This window comes from Schistocerca americana, chromosome 7, assembly GCF_021461395.2.
Source record: "Schistocerca americana isolate TAMUIC-IGC-003095 chromosome 7, iqSchAmer2.1, whole genome shotgun sequence".
Lineage (NCBI taxonomy): Eukaryota > Metazoa > Arthropoda > Insecta > Orthoptera > Acrididae > Schistocerca > Schistocerca americana.
In genome coordinates this window covers 239,244,573-239,260,330 of record NC_060125.1, presented here as the reverse complement: position 1 = coordinate 239,260,330, position 15,758 = coordinate 239,244,573, and the positions used below count along the sequence as shown (strand labels likewise).

Here is a 15,758-nt window from a genome sequence, read left to right as displayed (position 1 = left end):
TTGGAGTCTGAAGGATTTAGGGAATGATAGTGTTCAACAGCAGTAATACCATGGGCATGAGGAATGGTTGTATATAGGGAGGTTGCATCAACAGCCACAAGTGTGAATCCAGGAGGCAGAGGGGTCAGTGAAGGAAGTGGTTGGTGTCTTTGACATGTGGGGCTAGATTATGGGAAATTGGTTGGAGGTGTTGGTCAATGTGCCCCGAAATTCTTTCAGTGGGTGCACAATAACCAGCCACAGTGGGGCATCCAGGATTGTTGGGTTTGTGGATTTTGGGGAGCACATAGGAGGTGGGTGTGCAGGGTGTCTCAGAGATGACGAGAGAAATGGATTCAGGGGAGAAATTCTGGGAAGGGCCCAAGTCTTTAAGCAGGAGTTGGAGGTTGTGTTGGACTTCTGGAATGGGATCACTCTGGCAGAGTTTATAGGTATACTAGTCAGATAATTGGTGGAAGCCTTCTGCCAGGTAGTCAGTGCGATTTAAAACAGCTGTGGTGGAACATTTGTCTGCAGGTACGATGATTAGGTCAGGATTTGTTTTGAGGTTGTGTATGTCTTTCTTCTACTGAAAGTTTGTTGTTGTGATGAATGGACCCAGGGAGGGAAGGTGAGGTTAAGGTTGTGATGGGGAATTTCTGGAAGGTGACCAGCTGGTGGTTAGGTGGAAGGGTGAGGGGGGGGGGGGGGAGTATGGTTGGATGGTGGTATGAACTGGAAGAGGCAGGGTGCAGTGTTGGAATTAGGGTAGTCAGGGTTTGAGAAATCAGTGGCAAGTTATGAACCACCTTCTGCTGATATCCCACTGCCACCTTGGAGCACCACTATTCAACCCATATCGTACCCACAGTGTTCCTCCTTGTCCACACCTCATAGCAGCTAAACCCTACCTGGCTGACCTTTTCAACTTGCCACATCCCCCAAAACTCCCTACCAACTCTCCTACAAATCCAGAGCCAAAAGTTTCCCACAACACTTAATCTTGCCACCAAAACCCCTCGGCTCCACAGAAGTTTCAGTCCTATCCAAAGGCCTCACCTCGAACCCTACACCCAAATTTAATCACCCTGTGCTTGTCAGAGACCTGCTCTCCTTCTCTCGATCCCTGCAATGGAAACACTTCGTTGCCACCAATCTCTTGAACCAAAACCACCTTGATTCCAATATTGTACCCTTTGTCTTCCAGTTCATACCACCATCCAACAATGATCCTTTCCCCCTCTCAGCTAACCACCCACTGGTCACCATCCAGGAACTCCTTACCTCCAACTTAGCCTCACCATCCTTCCCCAGGTCCCTTCTTCAGAACACCAGCCTTTCAGTAGAAGAAAGAATACACACACACAACTTCAAAACAAATCTTGACCTAATCATCCTACCTGCAGACAAAGCTTCCACCACTGTTGTTATGAATTGCAGTGGCTGCCTGGCAGAAGGCATCTGCCAGTTATCTGGTTTCTCCACCTATTAACTCTGCCAGAGTGACTCCATCCTGGAAGTCTAACACAACCTCCAATCCTTGCTTAAAGCTTTAGGCCTTTCCCAGAGCATCTCCCCTGAAACCCTTTCACTTGTCATGCCTATGTCACCCCGCACACTCACCTTCTACATGCTTCCCAAAATCCACGAACACAACAATCCTCGACACCTGATTGTGGCTGGTTCCTGTGCCGCCACAGAAAGAATTTTGGTCAATGAGGACCAACACCTCCAACCAATTGCCCATAATCTAGCCTCCCACATCAAAGACACCAACCACTTCCTTCACCAACTCACCACTGTCCCCACCCCTTACCTCCTGGATCCCTATTTTTGACTGTTGACGCAACCTCTCTATACACAACCATCCTTCACACCCATGGTCTTACTGCTGTTGAACACTAACTATCCCAGCCTCCTTCAGACTCCAAATCCACATCCTCATTCCTCATACACCCTACGAACATTATCCTAACCCGTAACTACTTGTCCTTTGAAGGGAAGGTATATAAACAAATCCATGGCATAGCTATGGGCACCCACATGGCACCCTCCTATGCCAACCTTTTTATGGGCCATCTGGAGGAGATCTTCCTAGCCTCCCAAAACACCAAACCCCTAGTCTGGTTCATGTTCATTGATGATATCTTCATTATTTGGTCTCAGGGCCAAGACACCCTATCTTTGTTCCTTCACAACCTCAACACCTCTCCCATCCACTTCATGTGGTCCTCCTCTACCCAGCGTGCCACTTTCCTAGATGTTGGCCACCTCCTCTCTGATGGTTCCATCTGCACCTCTGGCCACATTAAACCCACTAACCACCAACAGTACCTGCATTTTGACAACTGACATCCCTTTCACACGAAAAAGACCTTCCCGGACAGCCTGGCCACCCGGGTATGGCATATCTGCAGAACTTCTTGCCCTGTATGCTAAGGGTCTGACAAAGACCCCAGATCTAATCTGCAAACAGATCTTCCAAGCCATTTCCCTTCACACCCCCAATCCTCCCACCACCCCCTAGAACTATTCACAATGTAGTGTCCCCTTCATCACCCAGTACCACCCTGGACCGGAACAGCTGAACCATATTCTTCGCCAGGGCTTTGATTACCTATCATCAGGCCTGAAATGAGGTACAGCCTATCCAAGAGACTTCTCGCCTCCCTAATGTGGTGCTCTGTCGCCCACCCAACCTCCGCAACATCCTAGTCCGTTTCTGTGCCACTCTCACTCCCAATCCCAACCCATTGCCACAAGGATAATATCTGTGCGAAAGACCCAGATGCGAAACCAGTCAGTTCACCCACCCAGTACTACCTATTCTACTCCTGTCACTGGTTTATCCTACCCAATGAGGGGCTGGGCCACCTGTGAAAGCAGCCATGTCATTTACCAGCTTTTTCTATTGGTATGACTACCAACCAGGCCACCACCAAATTGGGGCCAAGAATGAATGGCCACCGCTAAACTGTGGCCGAGGGCAAAGTAGCCCTCCCTGTGGCACTATGTGCAGCTGAACATAACACGCTGATTTCAATGGTTCCTTAACTACCCAAGCCATCTGGATCCTTCCCTCTGCCATCAGATTTTCTGAGCTGCGCAGATGGGAGTTATCCTTACAACACATTCTCCACTGCCGTAATTGTCCTGCAGTAACACGCTGACCCCACACCCTCCATCCAACATTTTCCACCTCCTCTGTCCTGTCATGTCCTTCCCATTCTCATCTCCCACCCTGTTTATTTGCCACCCTCTGCCAATGCGTCTGCCCATCTTTCCGTGCTTCTCTCCTTTTTTGCTCCTTTTCTCCCCGCCTTCCTGCCCCACAACCTCCTGAAGCTGCACCTGTTGTCATTCTAGCCTCTGCACACTCCACCAGACAGTGTTCATCTGTCTTCCCATCTGTACATTACTATCCCTTCCCCTTCCCTGCTGCATCCAGAATGCTGCTTGCATCCTATGTGATAGTTGCATTCTGGCCCGAGGTGCTGGAGTTGGTGGTCATGTGTGCATGAGGTGCGCTTGCTTGTGTGTACGAGTGGTGTGTCTCTCTTTTACTGATGGTGGCTGTGGCCGAAAACTTTAAGTAAGTGTCTTTTAATTGTGCCTGTCTGCAACTTAACATGTCTTCTCTACAGTAAGTAGCAATCTGTCTTTGCACACATTGTTGAACGTGTATTCATATTGAGTGGTATTAGGATTCTTGTTTGTGTATCACAGCTTATGTTCTCTGTATAATGATGTGTGTGTGTACTTTGCAAGCCATCTTCTGATTTGTCACAGAGGGTACTTCATTCTCATTTTTTACTTGTTCAGTTCAGGAATAGTGTGAAGGAAGAACTACACTCAGTAAGTGTCCATATCAGCTCTCGTTTCTTTGATTTTTTTGTCATGATTATTTTGTGATCTGTGTGCAGCAAGAAGGAAAGTGAAGAAATAATATGTTTCTTAATTCTTCTTGTAACATATCTTCTCAGAAGTTTTCTGTAATTTCTTTGAATGATTTAATTCTGAGGTAGTGCCTCAAGGAAGATCAGACCTATTTTCTTCCTCATACTTTTCTAACTAAGCTAATCTTCTTGAGCAGCTTTCTTTCTATGAATACTTATCTGCAGCTCAATAATTAATTTGGGGCTACTGTGTATGAAAGAAGAGCAGTTGGGTCTCTTGATTTTTGAGAACTGTGTCCCTACTGATATGTCGTGAATAAAAACAGTGACTCTACAGAGGTGATTGCTTTCTTATCATTTGGCATCCCATTTTGGAATAATGGTCAAGTGTGTGGCACACTACTAAATAAGGCTAACAGGTGACTTTGAACATATACAAAGAAGGGTGGTGTAAATGGTCACAAGTTTGTTTGATTGATGGAGGAGAGTCACAAGGATGTAGAAATACCCAAGTTGACAGAGTCTTGTAGTTGGATGCCAATTATCTCACGCAAAGCTACTTACAGAATTGCAGTGACCAGTATTAAGTGAAGATACTGGAGATATTCGTCAGCTATTGTCCCCATAACGACCCTGAAAAGGAAGATAGACAAATTACAGCAAACACAAAGGGATTTAAATATTCATTCTTTCTGCACTACACATTTAAATGGAACAGGAAGAGTCCCTAACATTTGGTACCATATAAAGTACTATCTGCCATGCATTTCACAATGGTTTGCAGATGTAGACATAGATACTGGGCTGATCCAGATAGTATACTATACTGTATGTTTTCTTCTGTAGCTTCACCACAATGCTTTTCCAGAATAAACCAAGATTGTAAACCACGTTTCCACTTAATATTGGGAGCTAATTTCCAATCCAAAGACTTATTTGCTAGCATACTAGGTAAAACTACTTCTTTCTGAAGTGAGAATAGCCCTAAATCGATCATTCTTGTTGCCATGGTCTTCAGTCTAAAGACTTGTTTGATGTGGTCATCCACGGTAGTTTATCATGTGCAAATCCCCTCATTTATGCTTGATTACATCTTTTGTTCATTTGAACGTGCTTACTGTATTCAGCTTTGATGCCTCAGGATATGTGCTGTCAGCCTATCCCTTCTTATTGGCAAGTTGTGCTTTAATTCCTTTTTCCCCAGTTTGAACCAGTATCCCCTCTGCCCATCTAAGTTTCAGCATTCTTCTGTGGCACCATCTTCTAATCTCTTCATGTCTGTATTTTTTTAATCCAGGATTCATTTCCGTATCATGTTGCACTCCAAACAGTTACTTTCATAAAATACTGCCTGACACCAAAATTCATATTTGATGTTGACACGAAAATTCATATTTGGTGTTGACAGAGGTATCTTTTTTTAGAAAGATTTCTTACTATTGCAAAACTATACTTTATATCCTCTCTACCATTGCCATTGTCAGTTATTTTGGTCCCTTAGTAGCAGATCTTGTCTGCTGATTTCAGTGTGCCATTTCCTAATATGGAGTGAGGTGACGCATTGGTTAGCACACTGGACTCGCATTTGGGAGGATGATGGTTGAAATCCCTGTCGGCAATCCAGATTTAGGTGTGTCATGATTTCCCTCCAATGCATGCAAATGTAGAGACAGTTGCTTTGAAAGGGCATGGCAGATTTCCTTTTTGATCATTGAAGCAATCCAAGCATGTGTTCTGTCTCTAATGACCTCACTGTTGATGGGATGTTAAACTCTAATCTTCAGTCATTTTCTAATCTAATTTCCTCAGTGTCACCCGGTTCACTTCTGCTACATTGCAGTACCCTTATTTAAAATTGTTGATATTCATCTTTTAATGTCTTTCACTGTAACCTAATGTACCCACACCCACCACCCAACAGTTTCAGCTCCCCTCTGTCCTATCATCTCCTCCCAACTCACCACACCTCACCCTCATTGTGCTCTGTTCTATGCCAATGCACCCACCATTCTTTTTCCCCTTTTCTGCTCCTCTCCTTTCTGCTCTCTTTTTTCCCAACCTCCACCCCCACAGTCCCCCAGTGCTGCATCAGATAGCCTTGTCTGCCATCTCTAGTCCCTGCACACTCCAGGTAGCCTCGTCTGCCATCTCTAGTCCCTGCACACTCCACCAGCAGCACTGTTTCCTCTTCCCCACCTGTATCCTGCTGTCCCTTCCCCTTCCCCACTTCATTACTGATTGACAAACTGCCTATTTGCTTCTGATTCAGGTAATTCGGCTGATGTTGGTCTGATGATTTTACTGACGTTTTGCCAGCACTAGTGGCTGGCATTGTCAGTGCTTCACCTTCCACTGCCAGTGGTGAACTGGAGCCGAGCTTGTGGCCGCAGACTATATGTACCTGGCACGCGAATGTCCGAGGGCTTCTCCGTGGTCATTTCCGGTGTGGTTCTCCTCTTGCTACCTGCGACGGTCGTTTGCTGCAGTATGGGAAGCCAAGATCCATTTACCTTAAGGCATTCTTCTTTCTTGTTGATCTATTCTTGTGTTTGTGTATTTCTGCAGCTTCTCTGAACAAGTGGGTGTGATAGTGCTTCTCTACAACCAAAACTTCCGTGTCGGTGAATTTTATTAGATGGTCGGTCTCACTCAACACGTGCTCTGCCATGGCTGATTTCTCCACGTGCCACAACCTGCAGTGTCGCTTATGTTCTTTGATCCTAGTGCTGAGTGATCATCCAGTCATTCCGACATAAACTTTTCTGCATGTGCATTGTAAGCGGTATATTCCCGACATTGCAAGTGGGTCCCTTTTATCCTTTGCCGGTCCAAGACATTCTTTGATCTGCCTTGTTGGTTTGAAAATTGTCTTTACACTGTGTTTGTGCAATATACAGCCAATTCTGTCCGTCACTCTGTGACTGTATGGCAGAAAGGCTGTACCCGAAATTTCTTTTTCTGATTTCTTATTTTGCCAAGTGTTTGGCTCTGTTACACTTCTAATATAATTTGTGTAGTACCCATTGCTCCTCAGAACATTTTCCAGGTGTTGCATTTCACATTTGAGGTGCTGCAGCTCACATATTCATACTGCTCACGTTAGGTGCATATGAATCATACCTCTTTTTCTGGCTCAGGTGGTGGTTTTATAGTTTGTGCAGGTGTTGGTCCGTGTGTGTTAGTTTTCGGTACATGCTATGTCCTAGGTTTTCACCACCCCTTGTGACCAGCACATCTAGAAATGTAGTTTCTTATCATTTTCTACTTCCATGGTAAATTTTATGTTGGTGTGGAGGCTGTTCAAGTGTCTTAGGAAGTCACCGAGTTGTTCTTCACCATGGCTCCACACAAAGAAAGTATCATCGAAATATCTGTACCACACCTTAGGTTTACAAGTTGCCGAGTCCAGTGCCTTTGCTTCGAAATGTTCCATGTCGGGAATCGCCTTGTCAGTCTGCTTCTGGCATCTTTCAAACTTCATCTTCTACTGGCGCTCAGTGCGGCACTCTAGTTCGTTCTGCATGAACCTGTGAGTGATTCTGTCGATCTCGTCCCAGTCGCCTTGATGCATTCTGCTACTTTGTTGATAGAACATGTCCGGAAGTTCCTGATCCGTTCTTGCCAAGTCTCTCCATGTTGTATGATTTCGCTCATGAAGAAAAGCTCGTTCCAGTCTGTCGTGGATACGATGTGCTTGGGTGGTGATGAATAGGCGTTTACATTCCAAGAACTTCAGTGTAGCATCTTCAGCTCTGCACCTGAAAGGAAGGTGAGAGAGGACATCAATCGCACTTTCTTATTCTGTCGTTGGTCTGCCATTACTGATTGTTGCTCCTGTTCAGTGCTTTTCAGTTTTGTTCTAGCCTGAACAGCAAGAATCATTTGTGTGTGAGGCATACATAGTTGTATGAATACATGTGTATTTTTTTCTTTTCTGATGAAGGCTTCAGCCAAAAGCTTAATGTGTAACAAGCTTTTAACTGTTTCTGTCTGCAACTCAGCATGTCATCTATACGGTGAATGGCAATCTGTCCTTTCCATAATTGTTTGTATTCCAACCTGGACTTTCCACAGCTGGAAGAAATAACATCTACCTTCACAAATCATCCCTGCACATTTATAGGAAAGACAGCTCATCCAGTGCCTTGTGAACAAAGCCACAAAAGAAGGCTATAGGCTATGCAAAATAAACAAACCGGAGCAAGTTTTTACATTTTTATTTTTTGTAGCGAAAAGAGAATTTTCTTGAGAAAACTATAACACTACAAGGAATTGGCAAGCTAGCTTACCTTCAGGAGGAGAAATTTTGCACTTTATTCCTTTCTTATAACAAAATTTAATGCAAATTCTCTGATGCATTTTCATACAAAATAAATAATACCAAAGTGCACACATAATATTTTGGACAGCTGACAACAGGCTAAATATTCATTATGGCTAACACTATACATATACTATACAGTCATGTTTATCAAAATAACAAAAATAAGAAATTCAAACTGTAGTAACACACCATGCAAAATTAAAAAATGAATGTCACTTTTTGAACACACCTCATACATGAGCAGGAAAGTTTTAAAACTAGGGGAACATTACTCATTTGTCAGTGTTTTTGAAAAGTTTTCCATCATGTTTGTTCAGCACATTCCACTGCCAGCTTTTTGTATTTCTTGGTTGTGGAATGCTTACGCATTGATTCTTTTTTTTCAGTTTTTGTCCTGCATTGTAATAGTTTTTTTTCTTTTTTTTCTGGCAAGATCACTAATAGTGCACACAAAAATCCAGTAACATATCCATTTTCAGAAAAAGTTAAGTTCCTCCAATGGCAGCCATCTTATTGCCAGTATCCTGTGTAATGATAATTTTACTTTGAATACATTTTTCAAGCACTGTATTGTGATTACATAAATTGAATATACCGTTATTATTCTCATCCTGCAGGGACAGGATCGACAGCTACTACTTGTGCAACAACAACAACAGCAACAGCAGCAACAGCAACAGTCCCAGCAGCAGCAACAACAGCAGCAACAGCAGCAAGGCCCAGGAGGCACAATGCGAGCTGGTCAGGTACTAGGAGGTCCTGGCCCTCAGCGACCACCGTTTGATAACATCGAAGTTGCACGACAGCAAAACCTTGTTAAGATCCAGCAGCTACGTGAAACACTGGAAGCTGCACAGCAACAAGAACTGCAGTACAAGTCCCAACTTGAGGTATATGCCATACTAAAAGCAATTTTAAGAAATAAAAATCAGAGAATGTCTTTGTCTATCTCATCTGCTCTATTTAAGTTGCAGAGTTAGGTGCTGTCTCTGGTATTCTGTAACAGTACATATAGTAAAGCAAAAGAAATAATAATTAAAAAATTATCAGTTTTCACAAATAGTTATGATTAAATTGTGTCATGCAGTTAGTCTCAGAGATATATATTTTTATACAAAAGTCTCAGCAGAGTACAGCCTATGTCTTTTGCGAATTAAAACTATTCCAACCATGCTGAAATGGAGGTAGTCATGCAGATAATATACAGTACTGAATGTGCCATCTACAAAATTTAGGGGTTTTATCTTCACTTGTAATAAATTTCAGAAAGTTAATAAAAATGTGCATTATCAGTGTACATAATCAGCTTTAAAGGAATTGTAATGCTATTTGCTATTTTTTCAAAAGTCAAGATGTCAGCAATGGTGTGTTCAGTCTTGGTGTAGATATCCACTTCACCAGTTTTCTCATGAGCTCATGCCTCAATCATCTTCTCACCATAAGCATCCTCTTATGGCCACTCATGAGGAGGTTTAGGAACAAAATTGTCAATTTTGAAAGCCCTATGCCCTGTGTGCAGTTTCACTATCACCAGATTTCTCTCTGACATATATATCATCATTATGCATCCGAAGAATAATTAGGAAAGTGTTACAACAATTCGTTTTTGTAGCTTTAATTTTTCTAAGTGAGGAAAATAAAAATCCACTCAACGTTTTTGCAGGGAACCTATGATCTTCAGTCTTTTGTGTGAACCTCCGTTAATATGGGGTGCTCGATGCTGGACGCTTATCTTACTGCAGTTTGTCAACGACCCAAGAGAAACTATTAAATACTGCACCAGATCATTGCTAATCTATTTAATTTATCATGTTAGCATTTCTTTTGTCACAATGTTCAGTCCATGTATTCACAATGGTCAGCATCATAATTGTCTGAATTGTTACAAAAATATGATTTTATTGGTGGTTTGATTTGGCGATGAACTGCATTGGCCAATTGCTTCCTCCCATTCAAAACTGTACGATGTTTAGTATCCTTCTCCCCATAATCATAATTAAATGTATAATTTTGAATATAGACAGGCAGTGTGCTAAACTAGATGATCCCTTCAAATCTTCCAGGTCTTCTTCTTACATTGGCTCCCTCCTCTGTGGTGAAATAAATAACAACGGCAAATCTGAAGATCTAAAGGAGTACCAGAGCTCTCCAAAATATTGTACAATAGCAGTCACGACAGCTTGATGTAACACTATTGTGTACATTCTGCTAATTCATACCGCCAGAACTATAGCAACTAACAAGCCTGACGTTGTTGTGCATCATCCAAATAAAATATCATGCATTTTAATTATTATCTCAGTCCTGTGTGATTAATACTAAGTTCTGTTACAAGAAATTGAAATGTACATATATTAGCACTGAAGTCAGGCAGCTGTGGAATATAAAAACTGTTTTCATCCTCATCATCATTAGTGCCCCTAGGATTAGTGGCACACAGTTTTAAGAGGCTTTATCTAGGAACCAAGATTGTAGTAAAGACACTGAAATACATTATCTTGTGCAGAACCAGCATCATGTTGCACAAAGTACTCGTAAAGTCACTTAAGTCAACAGCCTTATTCCTGAGGAAGCTGGAAGGAACATGGAATAAAATAAGGGCCGTCCTCCCCCCCCCCCCCCCCCCCCCAACCTCCGATAGGCTATAAATAAAAGACAAGTTCATAGAAAATAATTATTTTATTATCAAAAATTTTATACACTTATGGTTACTTTTCAACATAATCACCGAAAAGATTGAGACATTTATCGTACCTATGGACAAGCTTTGCAAAGCCCTCTTCAAAAAATGTTGCCGCCAATGATTGCAAATGAGCACTGACATTGTTTTGAAGATCTTTGTTGGTTTGAAAGTCGCTGGGTGCCAGGGCAGGACTGTACGGCGGATGATCGAAAATGTCCCATTGAAATTGTTCAAGGAGCCATTGGATTCTGCCGGCAGTGTGTGGATGAGCATTGTCATGGATCAACACAATTCCTGAAGTCAAAAATTTGGTCATTCAAAACAAACAAACAAACAGGAGTGCTGACTGAAGATGTGCCTGGGAGGGCATCACTTTCAAACCAACGAAGATCTTCAAAACAACATCAATGCTCATTTGCAGCCATTGGCGGCATTTTTTGAAGAGGGTATTGCAAAACTTGTCCACAAGTACGATAAATGTCTCAATCTTTTCAGTAATTGTGTTGCAAAAAAGTCACCATAAGTGTACAAAACTTTTGGTAACTTTTATTTATACCCTATCGGAGGATTTTGGGGGGGGGGGGGAGAGAGAACGGTCCTCGTATTTTGATTGTACCTAACAATGTAATCTTTGTTGTGAAACATAAAGACAATAATAATAAGAGGATGAATCGAATATAAATGGGATTTTATTTTTTATTTAAATTCATTTATTGAAAAACTCAAGGCAATTATAATTTATTTTTCCACATAGTCTCCTGCTTTGGAAATGCATTTGTCCCAGCGTATGGGCAGCTTTTTGATGCCCTCATCATAAAAAGAACTGGGTTGTGTCACCAGCCATTTGCGCACGAAGTCTTCCACTCTCTCGTCTTCTTTAAATCGTCGCCCTCCTAGAGCTTCTTTAAGTGATCCGAATAAATGGAAATCGCAGGATGATAAGTCTGGGTTGTAAGGAGGATGATCAAGTGTAGTCCGAGTGCGTTTACTGTAGCTTGGAGACAGATAGAGCTGCAGTATGGGATCGCACATTGTTGTGGAGGAGGATGACCTGTCGAATCGATTGGTCTTGTCTTTTGTGGCGATATGCAACTCTTGCCTTGTTCAACAGTTCGCAGTAGTAAGCAGCATTGATTGTGGTTCTCTCATGCAAAAAATCACTCAGCAAAATGCCTCGCTGATCGAAAAAAATGATTGAAAGAACCTTGCCAGCTGACAGTCGAGTCTTGGCTTTCACTGGTGCTGCCTCTCCTTCCACTCCTTACTGGCTTGTTTGGATTCTGGAGTGTAGTGGTGAACCTATGTTTTGTCTCAGGTGACAATCTGACTCAAAAATCCATCACCTTCTTCCACAAACCTTGTTGTAAGCCTCTGACAGACCTCCAAACGTCTCAGCTTCAGATTTTCGGTCAAAAGTTTAGGGACTCATCCAGGACACACTTCATGGAACTGTAGGTCATTCGTGATGGTTGCTTGACAGCTCCCATAACTGATTCTGACTTTTTGTGCAATTTCTGATACCCTCACCCATTGATGGTTGTCAGTAATGTCTTTAACCTCACGAATGTTTTTGTCTGTAATGCTGGTCCGAGGATGGCGATCGTGTTTCTGATTTTCCACACATTCTTGTCCTTCCTTGAACATTTTATGCCAGGCAAACACACGCATCCTTGATAATGTTTTATCACCAAACTGTGCAGGCAATCTTTGGCAAATTTCCACCGCTGTAACTCCTTCACGAGCAGGAAATTTGATAATTATGCATTGTGCAGTGGAGGGGTGCACCTGTTGCTCAGACATCGTGAGCATTACTGACAAAACAGTGGGAAATATCTAACAGCATGCTCTCCTCACTTCTAATGTTCGCTCTTAAGCATAGCAGAAGTGCGGGGCCAATCCTACCAACCATTGAAGTTCAGGAACAAAAATCCCATTTATTTTTTATCTCCCTTCATAATAATAATAATAATAATAATAATAATAATAATTCAACATATATACCAATATCTGCAATTTAGCTAATTTACTGAGCAAGGTGATGCAGTGGATAAGACACAGTACATGTGTTCAGAAGGATGGTGATTCAGCTACCCATACAACCATCCATGATTTAGGTTTTCCTTGGCTTCCCAAAACTGCTGAAGTCAAATGCCAGGAAGGTTCCTCTGAATATACACAGCCAATTTTGTTCCCTATACTTCAATATCTGAGCTTCTGTTCCATCTCTAATGACCTTGTAATTGCAGTGGCATTAAAATCTAGTCTCTCTTCTTCTTTTTGTTGAATTAATTGCACCATCTATATTTTTCCTGTTGTGATGTACATCTCCAGGAACTTTGGTAATGAGCAGAAACCTACTTAGCAGATTCTACTTGTAATACGTAATCACAGTAACATATTGGTGGCACATGTACTTATCAGCTGATCAACCATCTAGTATAAATGCAATACTTCCTGCTTTTGGTGCTTTTGGGCAAATTTCTCAACCAGACCTCATGCAGAAAATATGGCAGCACCCTAGACACTGTTGTAGTGTGGGATAGTAATTCCTTTTGTCTCACAAGTTTGAAAGAGATACCACGATTTAGCACACACTACACCAAGATGTATTCCTTACTTCTGATTGCTGCAAAAATAGTGTACAAATTTGGACAGAACTCCTTTTGACATATTCTTTTGCTTCTAGTGAGAGTAGGGGCATGTGTAGATCATAAAAAATTGTTTTTGTACATAAAGTAAGATATTTACTTACACAGACAAATTTGTTCATTCAAAGACCTCTGTAATGTCATCATCTTTTCTAGTACTACATTTGATGCCACTGTTTATACATTTACAAGGGCGTTTTACTCTGTGTTTTATGCTGTGTGAAGCATTAAATGAATATAGTTGCAAACATTTGCTAAATCTCTTTTCCTGACTCATACATCTGTGACTATTACAAACAAAGCCCATATATGTACAGATGCCATGTTTCAGTTGCTTACTTGGGTTTACTTGTAGTACATAAGTACTAGTTCCTATATTTTCCATGAAGAATTCAGATCTGTGTGTGTGTTCCCATTTTGGACATGAGCACCATAATTCTAATTGCTAACAACCTCATTAGACGAGAACTGCTTCCTACTGATATGTACTGAAAAGTGATATGGAGATCCGTAAAGTGATTGCTAACTGGCCTTGTAACCAATTATGTGCATGAATGTTTCGTATTTGCTGTGTTTATGCAGACACTATTTGCAAATTTACAATGGGATGTTTATAATGCACAAGGTAAGGGGGATAAGTAGTGCTCACTAGCAAGGCAACAAAAAAGTTCAGTCATTAGCAAGATCAACATTGTCCTGAGCACTGCATCACAAGTGGTACTACCAGGTGGAGTGTTTCCTGTGGAAGATCTGACTGTGTTCACCAGTGGCTGGGCACTCTTTGGGTCACTTGAGCATCTGTGATACACAGCTGTAGTGATGAAAGCCAGCTCACAGTAGGATGCCCAGCACAGTGTGTCTACCTCGTTACCACGGCACATTAGGCCAATTTGGTTTTGGGAACTCACATTGTGCCAAGCCCACCTAGGATGATGTCTGACTGTGCCAGATTCTACTTGGCTGCACCTTCAGTGCCATTTGCTGTACAATGCCCCATGTGCTTTCTAACTGTTGATTGCTGAAGTCTGGCTGGTGATTCAGAAGATTAACCAAGCTTCCATGGAGTTGTCCCTTGATGACTACAGAATTTGTTGTTTATAAATCTGTACAAGATATTTTTTCTTGTGTTTCAAAGTGTACTGTCTCTATTGCCAAATTGGTGATGCCATTCAAACTTCAGATTTTGCTTTGGCAGTTGGGAAGTACATCTTTACTGTAAGAGTGTTTAGAGAGGGCATCTGCAATATCCTCATGAAAGATTCCATTAAATCAAAGTGGACTGACTCACAGTTCCTTGGGTGTTGGCCATGGTATGACCATCTGTATCACTGCAGCCTTGTTGCATCACTCTCAGATTAGTCTCTTAATATCTCAGTTTTTATATGTTGCCAGTAGATGAGATGTTGTGCACTAGATGCTTTCTGTGATTCAACAGCCAACCCCCCTCCCCCTCCCCTCCTCCCACTCCCGTCCTTCTGCGCATCCAGTCCAATGCAGAGCTGTAAGATTTCATCCTGCAGAACCCATGGAATGACAACTCAAAAATTTTCTTGTTCTACAGCTAGGAGGCTCATACTACCATTCAGTGATAGCCTGTATCAAAGGTATAGGAAAATTTACAGTCTGTATATAAAATTTAACATTAATTGTTCTGTGACATCATTGCATACAGTGTAGACAATTTTTGCTGCATTAGTCAGGAAATGGTCTGTTGTGTCCTGTATTGTCACAGTAATCTGGAAGGCATATCCTTCCATTGATTTAAAACCTTGTCATACTCCATGACAACATACAATGAAGTGTGTCTGTGTTGATATGCTTCCTGGTTGGCCAGAAATGCGTTTCTAGGTGTACAAGTCGATGAAAGATGTAACATTGTGCCACAGCTTGCAAGACTATATGCAAAGGATTTATTATCTGTTATCACGTGGAAGCATAGTCTGCACAAGCTTGCTTTGTGACCATGTAAACAATAGCCATTGACTTTTACTTGGCTTAAAGTTATTTTCTTGAAATGATTATATCTCTGTCATAGCCTAATAAGACTCATGGCAATGTTGATGTTCCAAAGTATGCAGTGACATGACTTGTACACCATCTTTGAAATAAATGTTGACAGTATATGCCAGTAATTATTACTGGAAGCAGTTTCTCTATACGAACACAATATAAAATACACATTTAGTTGAATTGCTTCTTGAATGGAGAACAAGTTTTCCAGACTCATA

General features: G+C 41.8%; 1 protein-coding gene across 6 annotated transcripts in view; it reads left to right on the top strand.

Moving 5' to 3' along the window:
* LOC124622253 (mediator of RNA polymerase II transcription subunit 25) overlaps positions 1 to 15,758 on the top strand; it is a 156,257-nt gene that overhangs the window by 108,889 nt on the left and 31,610 nt on the right. For all 6 annotated transcript variants that reach the window (XM_047147912.1, XM_047147913.1, XM_047147916.1 and 3 more), the window contains one exon: positions 8,817 to 9,089. In XM_047147912.1, the coding sequence (XP_047003868.1) occupies positions 8,817 to 9,089 (273 nt within the window). The remainder of the gene's footprint in view (positions 1 to 8,816; positions 9,090 to 15,758) is intronic.